The sequence below is a fragment of the Vigna umbellata genome, chromosome 11 (genome assembly GCF_029865625.1).
Source record: "Vigna umbellata cultivar VRB3 chromosome 11, Vumbellata_1.0, whole genome shotgun sequence".
In the NCBI taxonomy this organism is placed as follows: Eukaryota; Viridiplantae; Streptophyta; class Magnoliopsida; order Fabales; family Fabaceae; genus Vigna; species Vigna umbellata.
In genome coordinates, this window is record NC_142175.1 from 33,120,271 (window position 1) to 33,142,849 (window position 22,579).

The window sequence follows — 22,579 nt, forward strand, 5'->3', positions numbered from 1 at the left end:
AATGTTCAATTATTTTTTATATAAAATGGGTGACGTATTGTAATAAATAATGTTTTAGGTCATTTTCGATACAATACTTATTATTGTCATATCAAATTTTATTTAATATGTAAAATTTGAAACCTACGATGTGTATGTATTCTAGTAAAAGAAGGCTTTGATCACGTAAAAATCTGAACTTTACGTCGGACCAGGAAGATCTAGTACCAGATTCATGTCAGTGCGTCATCCACATCTGAATGTCCAAGGTTGTTGGAGGTTGGTTCCTTCACATAAAAGGATAAAAAAAAGAAAATATTTTTTTACAGACGCTAATTCAGGAATATTTTAATCATTTCAAAAATTAACTTTTATATTTATAAAAAAATTAAAAGGAAAATATTACATACAAAATATGTGTAAAAATTTGCTGAATGTGAAAATAATAGTATAAAAAAAATTCTGCATAAAATTTGTGACAAAGACTGGGTCAGATTAATTTAACTAATTAGTTTATTTTGTCAATGCAAAACTTGAATCAAAGAAATGACAGAGGAACGAAAGGTATTGATGATGATGATGAATTTACAGATCCTTCGTGTCTAGCTTGAAGCCTCTGCTAGCTACGCTGCAGACACATTCAGTTGATCAAAGTTGCAAAAAGGTATACTTTAAGGAGAGTTAAAGGGTGGTGAAAGGAAGAATATGTTCTAAGTCTCTGTAAACATCCTTGTTTTATATTTCAGTCATCTTTTGTTTAAGGCTAAGAATCTTATTCAGATATTTTGGTCATCATCTTTTGCCAAAAAGCTTCGAATCTTTAGCTTATGGCATTCCTGGAGGAAAAGTTTTGCATCACCGCCAGGTTTGCCTATCATTTCTTCACCAACCGTGTTACGTTATTGAATTACATATTACAGGGAACTCACAACATTGCTCATTCATTCTTAATATCCTCACACTACGACGGACCATGTTCTCTTACTCAACTTCCTTCTTTCTTTGCCTTATCTTCTTCTCTGTAACACTTTCTCACGGTCGGTGTTTTTCTCGTTCTCAACTCATCTTTAAGCTTTTCTTTTTCTTCTCAAAACTGAATTTCCCACTTCATTGTCGAGTTTGCAACTACATTTTTATGAGAATTTAACGTCTTTGCATATCAGTAACTATCAGAAAAATACCATTTTTAGAGTAGTTATTTTAAAAGTTGGTAAATTTAACGTGCTCATGTACTGCATAGATTATTTCCTGTTTGATACCATGCAAAAATGTTTGTTTTTGGTTAGTAGAGAGACCCTTTTCTTGGTAATAATAAAGATCGTGTTATTGTTTTTCAGTGGCATGGATTTTAAATTTTGACCATGTTTTGATGTTCTTGTGTGGTGCAGTTTTGGGGGATAAAGTATTTACTGGAACGTATGGAGTGAACTATGGTAGGATTGCAGACAATCTACCTTCTCCTCAGAGTGTGGTTACTCTTCTGAAAGCTGCAAAGATTAGGAACATCAGAATATATGATGCTGATCATCAAGTTCTGAGTGCCTTCAAAGGGTCAGGGATTGGAATTATCATTGGGCTACCAAATGAGTTTCTGAGAGACATAAGTCAGGGAGAGGATCGTGCCATGAACTGGATCAAAGAAAACGTTCAGCAATTTCTTCCAGGAACCAGAATTCGTGGCATTGCAGTGGGGAACGAAATACTAGGAGGAGGAGACATGGAGCTGTGGGAAGTTTTGCTGCCAGCAGCTAAAAATGTTTACACTGCACTTGCTAGGCTCAATCTGCAACATCAAATTCAGGTGTCAAGTCCACATTCCGAGGCTGTCTTCGCAAACTCCTACCCTCCATCTGCATGCACTTTCAGGGACGATATTCTTCCTTTCATGAAACCCCTTTTGCAATTCTTCTCACAAATCGGCACTCCTTTCTACATAAACGCATACCCCTTCTTGGCCTACAAGAATGACCCTCAACACATTGACATAAACTATGCTCTCTTCAAGAAAAATCCAGGGATTTACGATGCCAAGACTAAGCTGCACTACGACAACATGTTCATGGCTCAAATCGATGCAGCTTATGCAGCCTTGGAGAAGGTTGGTTTCGACAAGATGGAAGTCATTGTTTCCGAGACCGGTTGGGCCTCTCGTGGTGATGACAATGAAGCTGGTGCAAACTTAAAAAATGCAAAGACTTACAACAAAAACTTGAAGAAGCTGTTGATGAAGAAAAAGGGTACCCCTTATAGGCCTAAGATGGTTGTGAGAGCTTATATTTTTGCTTTGTTTAACGAGAATTTGAAGCCTGGTCCAACGTCTGAGAGAAACTTTGGATTGTTCAAACCAGATGGTAGCATTGCTTATGATATAGGTTTCACAGGACTCACTTCATCAGCAACCTCCTCCTTTCTTTCCTTCAAGGTATGCTTGCTCTTACACTTTGTATTATTCATGAATTTTACCTATAATTTGTAGAAAGTGATGGTGATGATGAAGAAATTATGCATTTGCAGGGTGTTGGATCTTTGTATGTAATGGTTTCTGCAAGTTGTACGGCTTTTCTTCTTCTTGTAGCATTATAAGCAATCAGAAGATTGAATGTACAAGTGAACTCAATGATTCTTTGGATGTAACAATTTTCAGAACTCACGAGCAATTCAAATTGTGGAAATTCTGAACTATAGATATCTGATTAACCTTTTTTATAAATATTCATCTGTATTATATGAACTCACCAACCAATATTAATGTTTTTTTTTCCAATATTGTAGTAATTTTAAATCACCTATATATATCCTCATTTTCAATTTTATTTTTATTGTCTCTCAACATGTTTTTATACAATTATTTTTTTAAACAATGTTTTCTCCTATTTTATTAAAAAAATACAAGCGTATTATTTTTATTTTTCGTATAATTTATCCTATTAAGTCATAATAACACAAGTAGAGATATCACACTCGAAATTTGAAATTTTCATCATTTGGGAAATTCGTATAAAATGCTCGAGGATTTGACTGGGTTCTTCCTATGAAATCTACCTTTATTTCGGGCGTTTGAAAATTTTTAAATAAATAAAATAGGATATCATAATAATTTAATGAAAAAGAGTAAAAGAAACATAAATAGAGTGTGTTAAAATATCAATATTTTTTTTAAGAAAAATTATCCTAGCAGTGTAATTATAGTTGATTTGCACTTAAATTATCAAAACATTAATTGAAGCAATATAGATTGTTAATTGCATTGGGTTTGAACTTGAAAAAATAACTCTGTACAAAATCTAGATTGGATAATAAAAAGGAAAAAAATATATCACTTTTTAACTTATTTATTTATATATTATATTTACCCAAAATAATTATTTTCTAAATACATTATATTATTGTAATGACTAGTGTTAATCCTGTAGAACTACATGTTGATGAAGTTATAATCACCGAATTAATATACTGCATATAACTATAACTATTTTCCAGATTATACATTCAAAGTTATACACCTTGACGAAATTCATTAAAAATGTATAAAGTTTACTGCCATAAAAAAAAATTAGAGTTAATTATAAAAGATAATCTTGTTATTTTATACATCTTGCTTAATGTTATTAATTATGTGAAAGCATACTTTCATTTTCAATTAAATGCAACAGAGAGAAAAAATGAGAACAACAAATAAATGTTCGTGGTTGGTACGTCAAGACTTTGAACCATTGCGTAACCAGGAAGGCCGAAAGAGTGGCGTCTCCACCGGTGCGGCTAACACCAACCCACAAGCTAAACATATAATTTTAATTTTTCATCATATAATTTTTTAACCAAAAGAAAAACTTTTTTTTTCTATTAAATTTGATAGGAAAATAAAATGATTAAAAATATTATAATCCAATTAAATAAAAGACGTTTTATAAGTAGTTATTTCATTAACTAACTTAAAATCATTTGAAATACAATTATATTTAAAATCAAGCATGAGGTGTTAAATGTTATGCTTTGTTCAAATTGTACAAATTTCATTTAATTATGATGGAAACTTATTCCCTTTATTTAGTTTTTCTTATTAATATAAAAATAAAATTATTGTAGAGATGACTTTTTTTCATCTTAAAACTTATTATTTGTTAAATTTATTTTATATATATATATATATATATATATATATATATATTATTAAAAAATAAATTTTAAGTTTAACTATAGTAGACAAAATAATATATGGTAGTAAACAATAAATATTTTGATAATGATAAGACAATATATTCAACAAATAAAAAATTTATTAAATTTTGTGTTATATTAAAGATTAAATTTTAAATCAAACTCAATCGTATAAAAAATTTATTTATAACGTAAAATTTGTAATCATTCATATATCTTAAATTGGTTTTATTTTGAATTGATGTAAGATTTTATACCAAAACTTTTGATTTTGTAAAATCCAAATTTTGTAAATTGAATTAGTCATGATGTATAAGAAACTAAATACTTTTTCTTTGTTTGGAGTCTATCAAAGTCAAGTTTACTCTGTAACTTTGGTTTCTTCCTCTATTTATAGCTTGGCTCTCCACTCAAAACACTTCAACCAAAAACAGAACCAACTTTGCCATTGTTATATATCTTCACTACACTTTACACCAACAAAAACATATTTTGCAAGAATTTTGAACACGAACAACATGGTTAGTTCGCTCTGTCTTAGTTTAATGGTGACAGTTTTAATGTTTGTACAGTATTCAGAGGCACAAAGAGTGTTCAATGTTGGAGACGGCACGGGCTGGACAACCCCACAAGATTCCTCCACATACCAATCTTGGGTTTCTGACAAAACTTTTGCAGTCGGAGATATTCTACGTAAGTCTTCGATTCATACCATGATTTTACCTTAATTATCCATGCTTGAATTTCAAAACATCGTGAAAGTCTCACGCCGATTATAAGTCCAATTTATAGTTTATAAATGGACGTAATCCTCGTTTTATAAATTGATTTTGTGGGTTGAATTAGACTTAAAATTCATTTTATGATTAAAATTTATCCTTATTTTGTCGCACATATTATTCCATCAATATGGACTTTCCATTAAAAATGTCTAATCCCATGCTTTACACTTCTGACAGAATAATTTGTTTTTCTTTTTAAGACTTCGATTTTCAGACACAACAGCATAACCTGGTTGAAGTGCCGGAAGAATCCTACACTTCGTGCACTTCGACTAATCCTATACGTACATATACAACGGGTCCGGTCAACGTTACCCTTGACACAGCCGGTCAACATTACTACATCTGTAGCATCGGTCAACACTGTATACGTGGACAGAGGTTAGCCGTCAATGTCTCCGGCTCCGGTTTGCCACCTTCCACCGCCGTTTCACCGGGTGCCAACACCACTCCGCAACCACCACCACCTTCATCTCCGGCAGCCACTTTTTCCCCTGCTTCCGTTGCCTTCTTTCTCTTCTTATCCTCATTTATTGTAGTGCTTTTTGGACATCATGCTTGAAGTGTTCAATCTGATTTATGAGTGTGACCTACTAATAATTATATGTTTCCTATGTTGTAGTTGTAGCATTCTTGCTTATAGTTTGATCAATAAAAAACTTTTATGGTTTCTAAATTAGGTCAAAAGTAATGGTTGATGTAATTTGCATTTGCTACAAGCAAACTTTAGATAAATTATATGCTAAATTAGTCAAAAGTTTGATTTAATTTTGGTGGTTTACAAATGTTTGTCACAGCTTTTTGGGTCCATTTAATTAAGTCATTTAATCTTACTGAATAATTATTTTTCTGTAGATATTACAGGAATTGAATGATGTTCATATACTTTGTAAATTATAGTTATAAGTTATTTTGAGAAATTATTGAAATAGATTAATATAGCTTGATGATTAAATCAATTCTACTCGGTTTAGGAAGAAATTTTGTAAATGCATTAAATGAGTTTTATTTTTGTAGAGTAACGCCATTAAGTTTTAAAACTCTTTTTTTTCGTTAGATAATAAGTCCTTTCATGACTTTATTTTAAAGTTATTTAAATAAAATTTATAACAATTGATGTGACTGATTCTTAAATTTAAGAAACCAAAATTTATTTTAAATAAAAAAGAAAATGAATGAACTCGAGGAAAAAATTTTACTGCGTGTTTGGGCTACAAGCCCACCATGACTCATTTTTTATTTTATAGCCCAACAGAAAATCTAGCTATGAACTAAATTTTCTATAGAGCTTCAAAATCTTTGTTTGTCCAGATATTAATAAAGTCATATCTATATACTCTTATATTAATTATTATAAGTGAAGCAACATCAAATCTCAAAATAGTAAATTTAGTTAACTAATTTTTTATAGCTTTGATTTTTTTAATATTTATTGTACTCAAATCTATCATCCCTAATGACTCCAATAATACCTATGAATTCTTTGATTATGTTTATAAAGTTTCTTTTTTTAATTCTTTTCTATACAGAGACAAAGTTTTGATATATTTTGTCTTCTTTGTTCACTTATAAGTCATGATTTTATTATTATTTTTTTTACGAAGTAGACTTTTATTATTTTTAATAATTTTCTCTATAGGATATATCTTTAATATCTTTAATAATTATAACAATAATAATAATTTTTAATTATTTTATGTCTTTTTAAGTACAATCTAGTCATCAAATATAATAGGAGACTTGTCATAATCATGATAATTTATTTGACCTATACTTTTTACAAGAAAATATCAATAGATTTCCAATACATCAATATCAATTTCTGTCTCTTTGCTAATTTAAAACCTTTAAATATTAATAAATAGACATTTTGTTACCACGCTACCTGAAATTAGATTTTATTTTCTTACCATAATCTAAACATTATTTTTATGTATTTTTTCTTAAAAAAAAAATGCAACGCACAAAGAGTTGTGTATACAGTTTTAAACACTCGTAGCGTACATTTCTTAATTTTTAATTATTTTATTAAAATGCTAATTGTGAGAAATAACAAGGGAAATTAGGATCAGTTCATCCTTGTGTTCTTTGCAAATGACAATGTACTACATTGCCAAGTGATTTCATCCACAACATTATCATTATTATTTAAAAAGAAAAACGTTTCTAATATGAGTGAGTATAACGTCAGCATCAGAATAAACAGCATTTCTCTCAAACTGGAAGAGGTGAAACTAGTCCCGGATCCTCTGCGGCAGAGCGCACCACAGGCTCTTCCATTCTATCGTCAAAGTAATTCTCACCGTTCATCTCATCAAGCACCAACACCAATCCCATGGCGAAGGCCGCATCAAAACCAGGCTTCACGCAAAGCCAAAACACTTCCTTCCCCAGCATAACGCTAGTGGTGGGGTCCACCTTGCGACGAATCTCGGCCACCGTTTCCTTCCCCGCATTCAAAACCTTGCACCACCGCTGCCGGAAACACCCTTCGATCAGGTACTCCACACCAGCCCTATCGTACACCTCTACCGCCACGCTCGTCCGCGACCGTCCGATGATCGACGATCTCTTCACGCTGAAAACGGCTCTCTCTCCCTCCCTTCTCTCCCCTCTGAACCCTTCCCACCGTTGATGAAGACTCGGCTTCTGCCGAATCAATCAGAAACGTTTCAGTTGTAAATAAAAGAATAAAAAACAGAGAAACACTGAATCGGTGATCTGAGAATTAGAGCATAAACATGTGATCGACCTGGTAGAAAGCAAAAAAAAAAAAGGTTGTAATTGTACCTTCCGGCGCAGAGTAAGAAGAGAACGGCCATTGGGATCCATGAGAACAAGCTCGTCTTTGTCACGTGACCGTGGACCATAGGAGTCGAAGCGGAAAACGAGTTGACCCTTGGAATCGTAGACGGCGAAGCCATCACCGTTGAAGAAGAGAGAGGTTTTAAGCACTGTGAGGTACCTCTCTTCATTGGCAACGTAGCCTTCTTGCATCACCAATTCCTCTCTCATTCTTCTTTCTCTTCAGAATTTCAGAATGTGCGACAACGGAGAATGGAGAATGGAGAAGAAGACCATGTTCCTTTCACCTTTTCACTCTCATCTCTCTATATATATAGTCGGAAAGCAGAATTAAGTTGCAACGGAAAAGGAAAGGTATCAATGAACCATACTCATGTTTTTGTTGTTTTCTTCTTTTCAGTAATTACCACTGCTTCTTATTTTATTTTATTTTATTTTATTTTATTTTATTTTATTTTATGCGTGCAAGGTTTCATTTGCTTACATGTCCATTTCTATTGAATCATGTAGATACATCTTTTTTCTACTATCTCATCATAAATCAATGACTATGTATCTATAGTTATATATAAAGAAATATATATGTATTATTTTAGTTTTTTAATTTTATCTTTTTAATTATTGTTTTTAAATTTAAATAATCATTTATAATAATAAAAAATTATTTTTCAGTTTTATTATTTTAGTAATTATTATTTTTAATTCAAATAATTACTTATTATAAAAGAATTATTTTTTTATTAACTAATTTTTTAATTTTAAATAATTATTTGTAATAAAAAATTATTTACACAATATTTTTTATAATATTTTTTATTCAACAATTAAAATTTATTTTACCTATAACTATATATATATATATATATATATATATATATATATATATATATATATATATATATATATATATATATATATATATATATATATAATTGTTTATATTATTTATATGCTCCCATTCTTCTTCCTGGCATAAAGGTGTTATGATACTATCTAAGTTGCTTTTGACCTCACGCCTTTAAAGAAAGCGTTTTTTGAAAAACTATGTTGTCGGTGTAACCTAATTAATTGCATTTTAATTATAATATCCTAAAAATGAAATAAAGATTAGTTAAAATGTCCAAGTGATAGATGACAAACATAATAAAATGGACGTTAAGAAGTTACAGAAATTTGGACGTTACTATTAATAGTTTAATTTATTAGACAAAGAAATATGGTAACTTTTTTTATTACACAAACAATTTATGATGTTGGAACTTTGTAATTTTAGGATAAAATACGAAGATAGATGAAATTAAAAGTAATTTGTGTACTTCAACCTTATACAAATTCTACTGTCCAACTTTCTAAACAATTTTTGTCATTAACTGTATTTTAATTGCTTTAAAAAGTATGTTTTGATTTATGAAAAAAGTTTGGTTTACTTTGTTTTTAATTTGATTATAATATAAGTATATATTGAGGAAAAAGTTTATTCAAATTCGTATTATAATAAAGTATTGAAATATCATAAATCAGTTATATTTTCCAATGAGAAAAAAATAGTTAATGATTCAACAACTACTAAACATTATTGAGTGAAAGATCAGACATATTATGTGGCGAGGTTTTTGTAAGGTTGAAAGAAATTCAACATCAACTTTACTAATTTTGAATCTTAGGTATTTGATTAAATACAAATGTTAATAATATACACTTTAATATGTCATTTTAATTGATCTAGTTATGAATTTAAATTCATTATGATTTACATATATTATGTGGAATTCACTTTTTCTTAATAATCTCACATATGTGATTTTATTAATCTTCATAAAATTCTAGTTAAGAAAGTTGTATTGAAAAATAAGTCGGTGGAGTTAATTTATCTTTTAAATAATGTAAAATGAACATTTGCATTATAGATTTGGAATATTTTGCACTGGTCTTGGCATTAGGATTCTATTTGGCAACAATAGTATTTTTTTTTTCTTAGTTGAGCTAGTTTTAATTAATAGATCATCGTATGAAAAGAATTGATTATATTAGTGATTTTTAAGGTGACAAATATTCTCAAACATTTTTTAGAAATGTTATAAAATTTTAGTGAGGTGAGAATAAGTTTTGATTAAAAATGATAAAAATACTTGTGTTTGCAAATAAAATTTGTGCCATAAGTAATTGGTATTCAAAAGTATTTATTATTCATGAATAATCGGTGATGAGTATTTTGATACTCATTTAAAAACAGATTGGATTGTGTATATTATATTATTTTTACTCACGATTACCACTAAAAAATTAAAATAAAAATTTAACTTATATCCTTAAATTTAATTAAAATTAATTTATATTTTATTAAAATAATTAAAATTAAAATTAAATATTAATTTATATTATATTTCATATTATTTTTGTAATTTTATTTAAAATTTATTTTTGAAAAATTATTAAATATGTTTTATTAAAATATCTGTGAATATCTACAATTAACTGCGAAATTTTAAATTTTACAAGTATTTTTTAAACAAATATCTTACCAGTAATGAAACGGATAATAAATAAATTTTCTATTATGCGTGTTGACCTTAGTAATTATTATCCGTAGTTATTATCTAATTTTTTTCTTTCTTTTTTGTCAATTTGGTGCATTTGTAGGTTGTGGTAGTCCACATGGTTGGAAGAAATAAAGGAATCGAAAAATCTCCACCACCAATTTCTGTACGTAGTTCTTTTAAAGCAAAAAAGAAACTAATGCCTGGTTTTTTTGTTTTCTTTTAGGATAATGATACTTTGACAACATTTTTTTGACAACATTTTAATATTGTCTACGTGTCATTCTGTGATTGGTCTATATTAGTGTTTATGATTATTATTATTGATTGTGGAATAATTTTGGACCAATCACAGAATGACACGTAGACAGTGTTAAAATATTGTCAAAAGAATGTTGTCAAAGTATCATTATCCTTTCTTTTAACAAGTAGTGATAACATTTGTACATGCACATATAAAGTATATTTAGAGAAAAATACCATTTGATTTTGACTTGGAAAGGAGTTAGAAGAAGTTTTCATTTACCAAATATTTATTAGTCTTATCTAATATATGAATTGGGTGGCGTTTGAATTTGGAATTTTATCAATTTTAAGGTAAATCTAAAATAGAAAAAGCTTCGAAGGAACTTGAGAAGCACAATCACTATCTAGATGTTTATTTTGTCCATGTTATGCTATTTCGTTATGATCCATATTTAACTTAGAAAAAATTATAAGAAGTGTATACGTTTACTCAATTAAGTTAGTCAATTATTTAAGACATAAATGGATAATATCTTTTTGGTAAGTTTGGTATACTTAAATTAATTTTCAAACTTCAACAAAACCGATGATGATCCACCTCAGTAATTGACTTGTCGGAACAACATCTACATGCATGCTGGAAATGAAAAAGACTTTATTTTATCATCTCATTGATAAATTTCCATTGGACAAAACCTATTTTATGACGGGGACAAAATAATACTAACCTAAATATAAACCTCGATTACAATCTTTAAAAAGGTAATCAATAATTAGGATAAAATAAAAAAAAAATATTACAGTCTTTGTATAAAAAAAATAATTTTGATAAAATTTTATCAATGATTAAAGTAATTGACAACAATCTTCGTTAATTATCTCATGTTAATTGTTACATATATTTAGAAAAAGTAAAAAACTTTATCAAGTCTAATTATATATTAGGATTATTATTTAGTAGTATTGTCAAAACGAGTCATCCAACCGAGTCTCACCCGATTTTTTATGGATTGGTCACTTAATAAGTCAACTTAATTCGACTTATTAACAAATTGAAAAAATTCGAATTGGATCCGACTCTTCATAAATTAATGGGTTAAACAGCTTAGTGATTCCAACTCATTTTGATAGCACTACTTTTTAATAAAAAAATGTATTAAGGATTGTATAATTATCTTAATCATTAGTAAATTTCAAACAAAATTAATGAAATTAAAATACTAATTTGAACATGTCTCATAGAAAGTTATTAAGAAAGATGTATAATATAGAGAAAATAGATTAATAGTGGAAGTGAGTATATAGTATAGTTTGCTTGGTAGGTCGGCAAGTTGCCAGCAACACCACAGAAATTGGATCTATGAATTCGAAATTCTAAGCTAAGTTTGTAAAGAAAAGTATGTTGCATAGGATGTAATGCAACACTATATATGATTCCAATTTCCATAGTCAAAAAACACGCTCCACCGTCCTTCCTCACTCACCCACACAACTTCTTTTCATTTTCTTTTTTCTACTTTATTAGGACTATGAATATATTTAGTTCATTTTACGATATACTGTCTTTATTAATATTCTTTTATGTGTTCACATTAACAAAATCATCCCATATTATACTATTAGGAGTTATAAAAACAATTCATACTTGCAGATATAATAAAATTCGTGATGATGCTAAATTAATTTTTATAATGGATATTCACTGTTTGATAAGACAATTCAAATTTGATAAATTTTCATTTTTTTAGATAAAATATTATGATCATCATAAAATTAAAAAAAACTATATTATATATCAAATAATTGTGTAAAAAATTAAAAAATATTAATAGCAATAATTTTTTGGTCAAAATTATTCCAAATTTTATTCCTATTATATATTTGTAAAACTTTTTTTAAAAATTTACGTCAAATGGAATTATTTTCAATGATATTTTAGACTAAACGAATCGATTTAGTATAGGATTGAAATGAGTTAATTAGAGTCAAAATCTAATCAAGTTGGACAAGAAAAAATTCGGTCAAGTCAGGGTAATTGGGGCCTAGGTCAACATAGTCCAACCTTGAATTTATTTGTTTTAATCCAATGAAGAGTAGGTCGAGTAGAGTCATCCTAGAGTCAATGTTTGATGTCTGGTCTGCCTAAACTCATACTAGTCAAGTCAATTTCAAACATCTGAATTGTGTCAAGTTGACTTGGATCTAAATTGAGTTGAATCTAAGTTAAGTTGGTTCTAAATTAAATAGAAACAAATCTGATTGAGTTTAGCCAATTCAAGTTGATTTTTTGCTGGACTGGAATCATATCAAATCAGGTTGAGTCAATCTGCAAGTTAAGTAAAATTTACCTAAATCCTCGTTAAGTAAAATCAACTCAAAATATAAATTTAAAAAATGAAAAATTTCAAATATTCACATTTTAAAACTTGAAATTATTTAATTTTAAATAATATATAAAATTTTAATTTCTTTCAAAAAAATTGTATTTCAAATTTCTTCAATAAATATAATCATCGTCATAAACTACCTAGACAAGTTAACAAAAACCAAACTCTTTTTTAAACTTCTTACATTTATTCCAACTCTATACTGTAATGACAGATGCTCATTAGTGAAACTATATGAGAGTATTTTCTCCATAACTATACTTTTCTCCTTAAACTTCATTACCTTTTAACTATACATTTATAATGTCAATTTTATATATTATTTTTCCCATAACAATAAAATATATTATTTCACCCCTATTATCCACAATTGGAAGATGTTACGTATTTGTACACGTCTTTTCGTTTCATATAATATAAATGGAAATTCAATTTGTTTTAAAATGTTTGTCGCTTTAGAAAATTAGAAATCGTAAATATTTTTAGAATATTTTCATGGTAATTTCATCTAAAAGGATTCATAGTTGTTGTTTATTTCAAATCAGTTTCTTGTTTACTAAAAATTAGTACCTGAAATTTAAAAGGAATGTCTCAACTACCGGTTAATATATGTTGATGTAAATATTTGGATTAAATATGATTTTAGTCTTTAAATTATTAAACGATTTTATTTTTAGTGTCTCTTTCAAAGTATGGTACTTTTTGGTCATTCTCTTCTAAAAAATCTTAATTTTTTGTTCTCTATAACTAACCTTAAAAAGAAGCTGAGTTGGCTAACGGTGAAGTGACACGTTCTGATACTGAGTCAATCTGTCCCTCACCGTTCGGTCACCATCATCATTCATTCACCATTATCGTTCGGTCATCATCACCATTCAGTCGTCATAACCGTTCGACCATTACCAATATCGTTCGGTCACCATCACCATTTAATTATCATAACCGTTAGACCATTAACAATATCGTTCCGTCATTACCGTACGGTGAGGGACAAATTGACAAAAAGATGACATGACATTTCACCGTTAATTATTTCATCTTTTTTTAACGCTGTTAGTTTTTTAGGACGAAAAATTAGGTTTCCTAAAGGAGAATGACAAAAAAGTACTATAGTTTAAAAGAGGAACTAAAAACAAAATCGCTTGATAATTTTGGAACTAAAAACCTATTTAATTCTAAATATTTTCATAGATTTATTTTTCACTTGCTAACAGTTGTTTTAGATGGTAATGCAATTTTATGTGGCAAATTATTTTAGCCCGTGATGTGATTATTTCTTCTTTTTATATCACTTACCAAATGTTAATTTATGTATCATTATTATTATTATTATTTTAAATTTGATCCTATCTTATATTTAAATATGAATTCATAAAAGAAAAATTATTATATGAAATTAATAAAAAAATATTACTAAAATTTAAATTGAAGCTATTATAAAATGTGTGTACATCAATTTTTTTTATAATGTTAAATTATATAAAACGAGAGTTTATATTAAAATAAAAATTAAAAAGTAAAATTACAATATATGTATCTATATATAATAGTTATAAAATATTTTAATTTTTATTATCCATACAATTAAAATATTTTTAATCTGGATAATCCTTTTTCAATATGAGAAATTAAAAGAATTGGTTAACCAATAGAAAGATACTAATGGTATATAAAGGAGTAAAAAATATTTACAATAAAAATCAGTTACAAAATTTAGTTTCTAATTTTAATTTATTAAAAATTAATCTTGTTCTTGGTATTAATATAATCTATTATTGTGGTATAAGGAAAATTAGTATATGAAAGTCACATTTTTATATTGTATCAAAGGGAGTTTCATTGGATTTCTTTATTTAAATAAAATATATCATAATAGCACCAAAAACTATATCCTATTTGGTAATTGTTGGAACACAATTCCAAAATGACCAAGGTTCGAATCAGGTATTATACAATACCTCTCTTTTGTTGGTGTATTTTTTTTTTTAATCTATCATATTAAATCATATATGATTCGTCGAAGTAAACTAGCCATGATATTTAAATATCTATAAAAATGTTTGAATACACTAATTACAAAATATTTATAAAATCTTTAGTGAAATCATATAAAAACTCATGTGTGTGTTGTAGTAATACTTTGCAATGTATTTGGTCTCAACTACAACAAGTTTTTGTTGGATTAAAATATCGAGTCATGATCAGATCAAATCAAATTGGGTCGATTCTACAATAAGTTGAGTCAAATATACATATATCTTGATTAGTGGAATCAATTCAAAATAAAAATTAAATATAAAAATGAAAAGTTTTAAATTCTTATATTTAAACTAAAAATTTAAAATAATTTAATTTTAAATAATATATAAAATTTTAATTTTTTTCAAAATTCTTTATACAAATAACCTATTTTATTATAAAGTATTTCAATTCTTCAATAAATATAACTATCATCATAAAATACCTTATATAGACATAATGTTAACAAAAACCAAACTCTTTTTAAATTTTTTTAAATTTATTCCAACTCTAGAATGCATTGTAATGACAGATTATGCACAGTAAAACTATGAGAGTATTTTCTTCATAACTATACATTTATCCTTAAATTTCATTACCTTTTAACTATACATTTATAATGTCGATTTTATATATTATTTTTCTATAAAAATAAAATATATTATTTCACCCCTACTATCCACAATTGAAGGTGTTACGTATTCGTACACGACTTTTCGTTCCATATAATATAAATGAAATTTCAATTTGTTTTGAAATATTTGTTATTAAAAAAAAAAAGAAATCGTAAATATTTTTATAATATTTTCATATATTGGTAATTTCATCTAGACTTAATATTATTATTGGTCTTTATTTTTATCAATTTTGTTTGAAGTGAGACTCATTTTTTTTAGAATGTTTAATTGAGTCCCTTTGTATCGTAATTTATGTTTAATTTAGTCAATCTGGCTAACGGCGTTTAAATCGTTAAACGAAGAAGAGAAATGAGAGTTTCCCTCCTTACTATGTTGTCGAGAACGAGAAAAGAGAAAGGGAAAGAAAATTCCTTTGCACGAGAAGAATCCTCTATAGATAGGGTTGATGCGTGAGCCTGAAGCAGAGAAGAGAATAATGGTTCTCCTGTCTCCACGCGAACTTGATTCAAGAAGAAAGAAAAGTAGAAGAAAAGCCTCCCTAGGCGAGAACTTTGCACGAGAGAAAAATGGCGCCTAAGACCCATTCATCGACGAGAAAGGAAGGGAAAGAAGCTTGAAGCTTCTGGGTTTTCCTTACGGTAAATGGAGAAAATAAGAGATTGAAGAATAATCTCTCTTGCGTGACCCTAAGGCTGGGTTCCCAGATTCTAAAAGACCAAAGTCTTGACCCTTATTTGGGTTCTCTGATAAAATTCTCCCATTGAAAAATTAAAATCATAAATGCAATTTTATTTAGATTTAAAGAAATATGATGTTTTCACGGTGGTGAACTGTTATGTCTGAGGATGGAAGATGATGAAGTGGCCACGACAAAGATGACGTGAGACATCACGTCAAATAAAATAAGTTACATTATTTACTTATTACTGGCTTTGACACTGTGTCATTAACAATTTGAACATCATCAATCAAAAATACCAAATTAAACATAAATAACAATATAAGAGACTACATTAAACATTAGAGAAAAAAAGAAATCCCACGTCGAACAAAATTTGACAAAAATAGAGATCAACAATAAAATTAACGGATTCATATTTGTTTTTTATTAATCAGTTTCTAATTTATTAAAAATTAATACCTAAAATGTAAAAGGAATGTCTCAACTGCCAACTAATAAGTCCATGTAAATATATTCATGGATTTATCTTTTCACTCGCAAGATGGTAATACATTTTTATGTGGCAAATTATTTTATCCCGTGATGTGATTTAAATTAATCAAAGTAAGCTTCACTGGATTTGTTTAGTTTTAACAAAATGCATAAGTACAACACCAAACCTTACATCCTGTTTGGTAATTGTTAGTACACAATTCCAAACTGACCAAGGTTCGAATCCTGGCATTGGATGGAAGTGTGGTGGTGTGAGGAAAATAATGAACATCTTTCTTTGGTCTATATGAGGTATTATACAATACCTCTCTTTTATATTGTATATATTTTACACATGATATACATTTTTTTTTGTAATGGTTTATAATATCACTTAAAAAAGTTTTTTTTTTTTCAAAATCAAACTCAATTAAACCATATATGATCCATCATAGTAAACTGGCCATAATATTTGAATATATATAGAAATGTTTGAATTAACTAATTACAAAATATTCATAAAATATTTAGTGAAATCATATAAAAACTCAATAACAGTGTGTGTTATAGTAACAGTTGCAATATATCTGGTCTCAACTACAACAATTGTGACAGTAACTCCAACCCCATTTTCAAAGATTGAGACTTTCTTGAAATATGTATGACCAGATTATCAGATCAGATCAGATCACTATAACGTATGATCAGATCACTATAATGTAGCCGTCTGCATATCCAACTTTCTGAAGTGCAAAAGACAAACTAGTACCTTTCGTTGGAAAATGCAATATATATACATACATATATATATATATATGTATGTATATGCATATATTTATATTCCAACAAGACAATACTGGTTGTCCTCCTTGTATGCAGATGCAGTCTTGTTCTTGGCAGTACTGTCCATAGCCAGAACGGAACTGCGGAAACAAATAGTGTCTGCTCTCTCTCTCTCTCTCTTCATGTTTGGTTTTACCTATGATTTGGGTCAACAATTTGACTAACTGCATCCATGTCCATCCATCGATCAAATTCAGTGAATAGTTTGTGAAATATCTGATGTATTTTCATGTGGGTTGTAGCTAAAACTTAAAAACCAGAAGAGTGTCACGTCTTTACTCGGCAAGCAGAAGCTATGAAACGAGCTTTCTAGCTAAGCTAGCTAGTCCATGTTTTGTATAAATTTTGAATTCGTGAACATGTAAAGAGACACAGTGCAGTGGCTTTGTTGAATTTTTGACCAATCTTCATGCATGCATAGAAGATAGATTGAAGATAGAATAGATTCTGTTGCAGAGGGAGATTGTTTGGAGAGAGAAAGAACAGAGTACCTTTCTCCTTTTGTTTTTTTTATCTCTGGTGTGAGCAAACTTCTCTGAGTAATTAGTAACCAAACTCCCAAACCAACTACACATGTTTCGAAGTTTACAACCTTTTGTAATTTTGTAATTCTTTCCGACAAAAAAATGTTGAGATTTGCAGGCTTGAAACTGGTCGGTATCTTCAAGGAGACAATTCAAAAGAACATGACTTTGCCCGAGAAGATCGTTTTGCATGAACATTAACTGCATAACTGAGCAAAGAAGGAAAAACACAAATAAACCTGTCATTTTATTGTTGCATCAAGTGAGTGGTTTGAAGAAGCTTTTGTTTATAAGCTACTAGAAGAAGTGACTAGAGATGAAGTGGGATAGGGCCAACTCGTACATATTTTACAGAATTTAATTACCCCTTAAAATATTTTAAATTATAAAATGATTCTTAAATATTTCATATAAATTTTAAATTGATAATTAATTAATTTTTATTATTTGCAATTTAATTAGAATGTTAGGGTCTAATTTCAATTCAATTAATTTACTCCAATATAAATTTTACTCAATCAAACATTGTTTGATGTTAATCTAAATTTGGTTAGTCATGATTTTGACTCCAATAATAATACTTTGACACAGTTTGATTTTTAACATTCATTTGACTGAGTATGAGATATATCTTTACTGAATTGTCAGACCATCAGGTGTTCAACTCTATCTGATCTAAGGTGACTTGATTAGACTCAGTGGAATATTTTGATAACAAATATTAAAAATCAATTTAGAACCTAATTCACAAACAATTATAATTTTTTATTTGTAATAAACTATTTTAAATATTAATAATTTTTAGTTTATAAATTGATATATAAATTAGTTACTATAATACCTAACTATATTTTGTCTCTAAAAAATTGATTGTTATTTAAGGATTATCTTATAATTTTCTCGTAAAAATCAAATATTTTATATCATTTGTATCTATGTTGTTTTTAGTTCATGTGAAAAATCTGCAAAAACAAATATAAAAATATCTTTGTTATAATAGTGATATGCTTTGGAACTAACTAACTCCATAAAAAAACAATTTTGTAAAATGTCATTTTAGTAGGTTAATAGAAGAGGAGTAAACTCTCCTGTCTAATTGGTTGGAAAATGACTTAAAGCTTTTGATATACTAATTTCTTCTTCGTTATTGAAAGCCTTTCAAACATCATTTATAAGTCATCTTATACGCATTCTTTGTTGTTAGTCTGAAGAAATTACATTAAGTATAAAAAAAACATATAAACTTATATATATGTTATCTCATACAAATAATGTGGAGCGTGCACTGTATACTTTAAAATTTAAATGTATACTTTTTCAGTCAAAATTTTCAACCATACAAAGTCAAACTATACTCAAAAGTAGGCTTTATTTGGAATGCAAATTTATGCATGAAGTTCGTTCATTGATTGGTTGTCCTTCAATTCGAACTATATAATTTGTATACAATAAAATCCGATATAACGTCAAGAAAATAAATATTTTTTTTTATCTGACGACACTGAACAAGAAAAGTCACGATTCTTTCCAGTTGAGTTTTCACTTCTCTTTTCTCTTCTGTCTGCGTTTCCATTCAATTTCCTCACGAAAATGGTAAAAAACAGTACTAAATCACTTTTCCTTTACGTACAAAAGTAATGCATTTAAAATTATTTCTTTCCAATTTACTCTCCAGTAGTTTTCGTTGTTGTTAATTTTCTGAACAGTGGTGAAAGAAAACCTGTCATATAAAATCATATGTAGTGTTTTGTTGAATACAATGTTTTTGTTTTTGGTGGTATCGTGTTTGGTTCCAAGCACATTTTGGTTCCATTTCGATTTCTCTCTACTGTGGCTAAAATACAAAGAAAAAGTTTCTAGGAATAGTAAAAATCGAAAGAGCACCAACTTTGAATAGATTTGATCCACTTTAGCTAAAAAAGTGAACAGCTTACAGCGAAGCATAAGCATGATGGCACTACGTACACTAGAGAATCCAAACAACAGAGTCGGTGATCCCTTTTTTTCTTTTCCCTACACACCCAAGTACAAAAGCTGATCATCCTTTGGTTTGCCTAAAACCGGAAAGACCAACCAGAAAGAAAACAACACAAAACCAAAATCACCTACAAATTTTTCATCTTTTTGCTAATCCTGCACTGGGTATCTAACTCCTGCAGCCAAAGCACGTTGCTGCTCAATCTGTTCATTATCAAATAATAAACGTGATTATGTTCGCAGTTTTTCTCAGATGGTATAGTGCTGCAATGCAACATTACCTGAAACAATTCATGCAATTTGTTCTTGAGATAGCAGTACTCATGCTCCAGCATCTCCAACGCTCGCAAGCAGCTGCAAAATAGCTGTGTGTTAGAATTGGCAATGGCTATTAACAGATATGGAAACACAATTTTAAAAGGGCTCATGATTGAGCGAGGCATCAGAAAAGTTGCGTTGTAGCAGGATTTTTATATTCTGAAATATGAGAACGTGGGAACACGAACATTTGCAAAAGGGAATATTGCAATAAATGGATAAAGTGTGAGATGATTAGAAGAAATGGAAAAAGGGTAGTGGCGATGGAGAGTTAGAGAGTGAAAAAGTTGCACGAAATCAGAGGGAATAGTGATTGGAATAGTTTGCAAAATGGCACCCACCCAGCACGGTTATTCTGCTCAGCAGCAGCACGAAATGCAACGCAAACGTTTCTAACTCTCTTCGCGCCAATGCTGGAGCTACTTCCCATGAACTGATTCAAATGATTCCCCATTTTCTTATAGTCCGAAAACTCCCTCTCCATGCTGCATTCATTAGTAACATTCATCATTGCATCGTCATTCAAACCAAACCAAACCAAACCAATCACTTGCTCATAACAATAGCTACTGGTCTACTCACAGTACTACTTAGCACATAATGAAGAAAAAAATAGGATGAAAGAGAAGAAGATTTATTACAGCGAAGCTCTGAGATTGGTGAGAAGCTTTTCGGATTCATGGAAATAGATGTTGACAACCTCGGATACGAAGTTTGGGGAGGTCTCATCCTGCAGCTGCTGAAGCTGCAAGAATTGCTCATCCAACACTCCCTGATCAAAGCAAAACAGACAAACAAAACAGCATGCATTCATGATGCATGTTTTACTACATATGCATGTTCTGTTGTAAGATGAAAAATTAAGAAAAAAGAATGAGCAGTGAAATGAAACCTGGTGGAAGAGGAAGGCAAGCAGACGGTTCATGTCGGCCCACAAGAGGTCCGCACCCAAACCAAGCATCCACAGTGGCAGACCCGTTTTGGCTGACTCTAACAATTCACTTAGTTTATCAAAGTGTTTTAGAGTGGCCCTTATTGGAACACCCTACCCTGCCAATGCAGTGCTGTTGTTGTGTTATGTTTATGATATACATACATACATATATATATATATATATATATATATATATATATATATATATATATACATATATATATATATACATATATATATATATATATATAAAATATGCAGACTGAAACGCAAAACTCCTTAACTTTCTGTCTTCTTTTTTTCTGTTCCACTTTCCTTCATGTTCTTCTACATGCACCACAGTATAAACCCACTCTTGGACCACATTCTGGGACCCTCTTCAAAGTGCTTCTTTACGAAGGCTGAGATAAAATATAAAAAAAAGATTAAACAAAACTGATAACTTTCTAATGGTTTGTATTTTTAAAATGCTTGAGATAAGATGAAACTTAATGAATTTAATATTTCAAATACATAAAACGAGTAACAGTAACGTTTCAAGTCTTTGAGTTCTGTGATCCCAACAGAAATAAATGCACCATTAATGATTTTCATGTAAACAGCATCGTTGTGTTTATGAAAATCATAAAGACTCAACCTTTAATGTGTAATTAATTATTGTAATTAATCAGTATGCGTTATTATGGAAAATAAAATGAAAGGGGCGTGCAGTTTTTTTAGGTTATCGAGGTGAGTGTGCGTTATCTTCCGGACCATCCTACATACCCTCACTGCAAGTGTTTGTGTTGGAGGTATGGGTATGAAATTACCAACCTGCTGTCCGGGTAACCGGTCACTTGGCATGCGTCTGTCTTCTGCAAAATGCTGCGCCTTTGCAGCCCCTCTTCCCACCCGACACCACCTGCAGCCGGTAACCTGTCAGTCACCACCCTCTTCTCCTGTCAGCATTAACCCATCTCAGCTTTCACTGTAATAACTGATTAACTTTGCATGTTAGGGACAATCACTGCATAAAAATCTGATTTTTACAAACTGGTTTTCCTGTGTTAAGTATATATACTGAATAATTAAGTATATATTATATATATCTGGAAAAAGTTAACGTCTAAACTTAAATATGCATGCAGAATTGACATGACATGATAGAGGTGGAAGGTTAAAGGCGTATATAAATGCATGGAGTGTGTCTGAGAATTACAGATGTTGTGCCTTTTTCTGTTCGTGGAAAATAAGGGGGTGGTGACAAGACAAAGGCTTATGAAAATGGTTCACCTTTCTC

General features: G+C 29.4%; 4 protein-coding genes across 4 annotated transcripts; 2 read left to right on the forward strand and 2 right to left on the reverse strand.

Moving 5' to 3' along the window:
• Window positions 1–914: 914 nt before the first annotated feature.
• LOC124829312 (glucan endo-1,3-beta-glucosidase 14-like) lies at window positions 915–2,759 on the forward strand. Its single transcript, XM_047302784.2, has 3 exons — window positions 915–1,016; window positions 1,368–2,401; window positions 2,494–2,759. Exons 1-3 carry the CDS (start codon window positions 953–955, stop codon window positions 2,560–2,562), a joined length of 1,167 nt encoding a protein of 388 aa, XP_047158740.2. The 5' UTR covers window positions 915–952; the 3' UTR covers window positions 2,563–2,759.
• Window positions 2,760–4,544: 1,785 nt separating this feature from the next.
• LOC124829326 (umecyanin-like) lies at window positions 4,545–5,687 on the forward strand. Its single transcript, XM_047302806.2, has 2 exons — window positions 4,545–4,830; window positions 5,120–5,687. Exons 1-2 carry the CDS (start codon window positions 4,656–4,658, stop codon window positions 5,479–5,481), a joined length of 537 nt encoding a protein of 178 aa, XP_047158762.1. The 5' UTR covers window positions 4,545–4,655; the 3' UTR covers window positions 5,482–5,687.
• A 1,233-nt stretch (window positions 5,688–6,920) lies between these two features.
• Window positions 6,921–8,059, reverse strand: LOC124829325 (protein LURP-one-related 12-like). Its single transcript, XM_047302805.2, has 2 exons — window positions 7,710–8,059; window positions 6,921–7,568 (listed from the first exon to the last, which is right to left on the reverse strand). The coding sequence occupies exons 1-2, from the start codon at window positions 7,932–7,934 to the stop codon at window positions 7,134–7,136; spliced, it is 660 nt and encodes a 219-aa protein (XP_047158761.1). The 5' UTR covers window positions 7,935–8,059; the 3' UTR covers window positions 6,921–7,133.
• An 11,880-nt stretch (window positions 8,060–19,939) lies between these two features.
• On the reverse strand, window positions 19,940–21,427 carry LOC124829323 (pseudo histidine-containing phosphotransfer protein 6-like). The gene is made up of 5 exons (XM_047302802.2): window positions 21,259–21,427; window positions 21,008–21,138; window positions 20,708–20,851; window positions 20,330–20,402; window positions 19,940–20,252 (listed from the first exon to the last, which is right to left on the reverse strand). The coding sequence occupies exons 1-5, from the start codon at window positions 21,325–21,327 to the stop codon at window positions 20,199–20,201; spliced, it is 471 nt and encodes a 156-aa protein (XP_047158758.1). The 5' UTR covers window positions 21,328–21,427; the 3' UTR covers window positions 19,940–20,198.
• Between the last annotated feature and the right edge of the window lie 1,152 nt (window positions 21,428–22,579).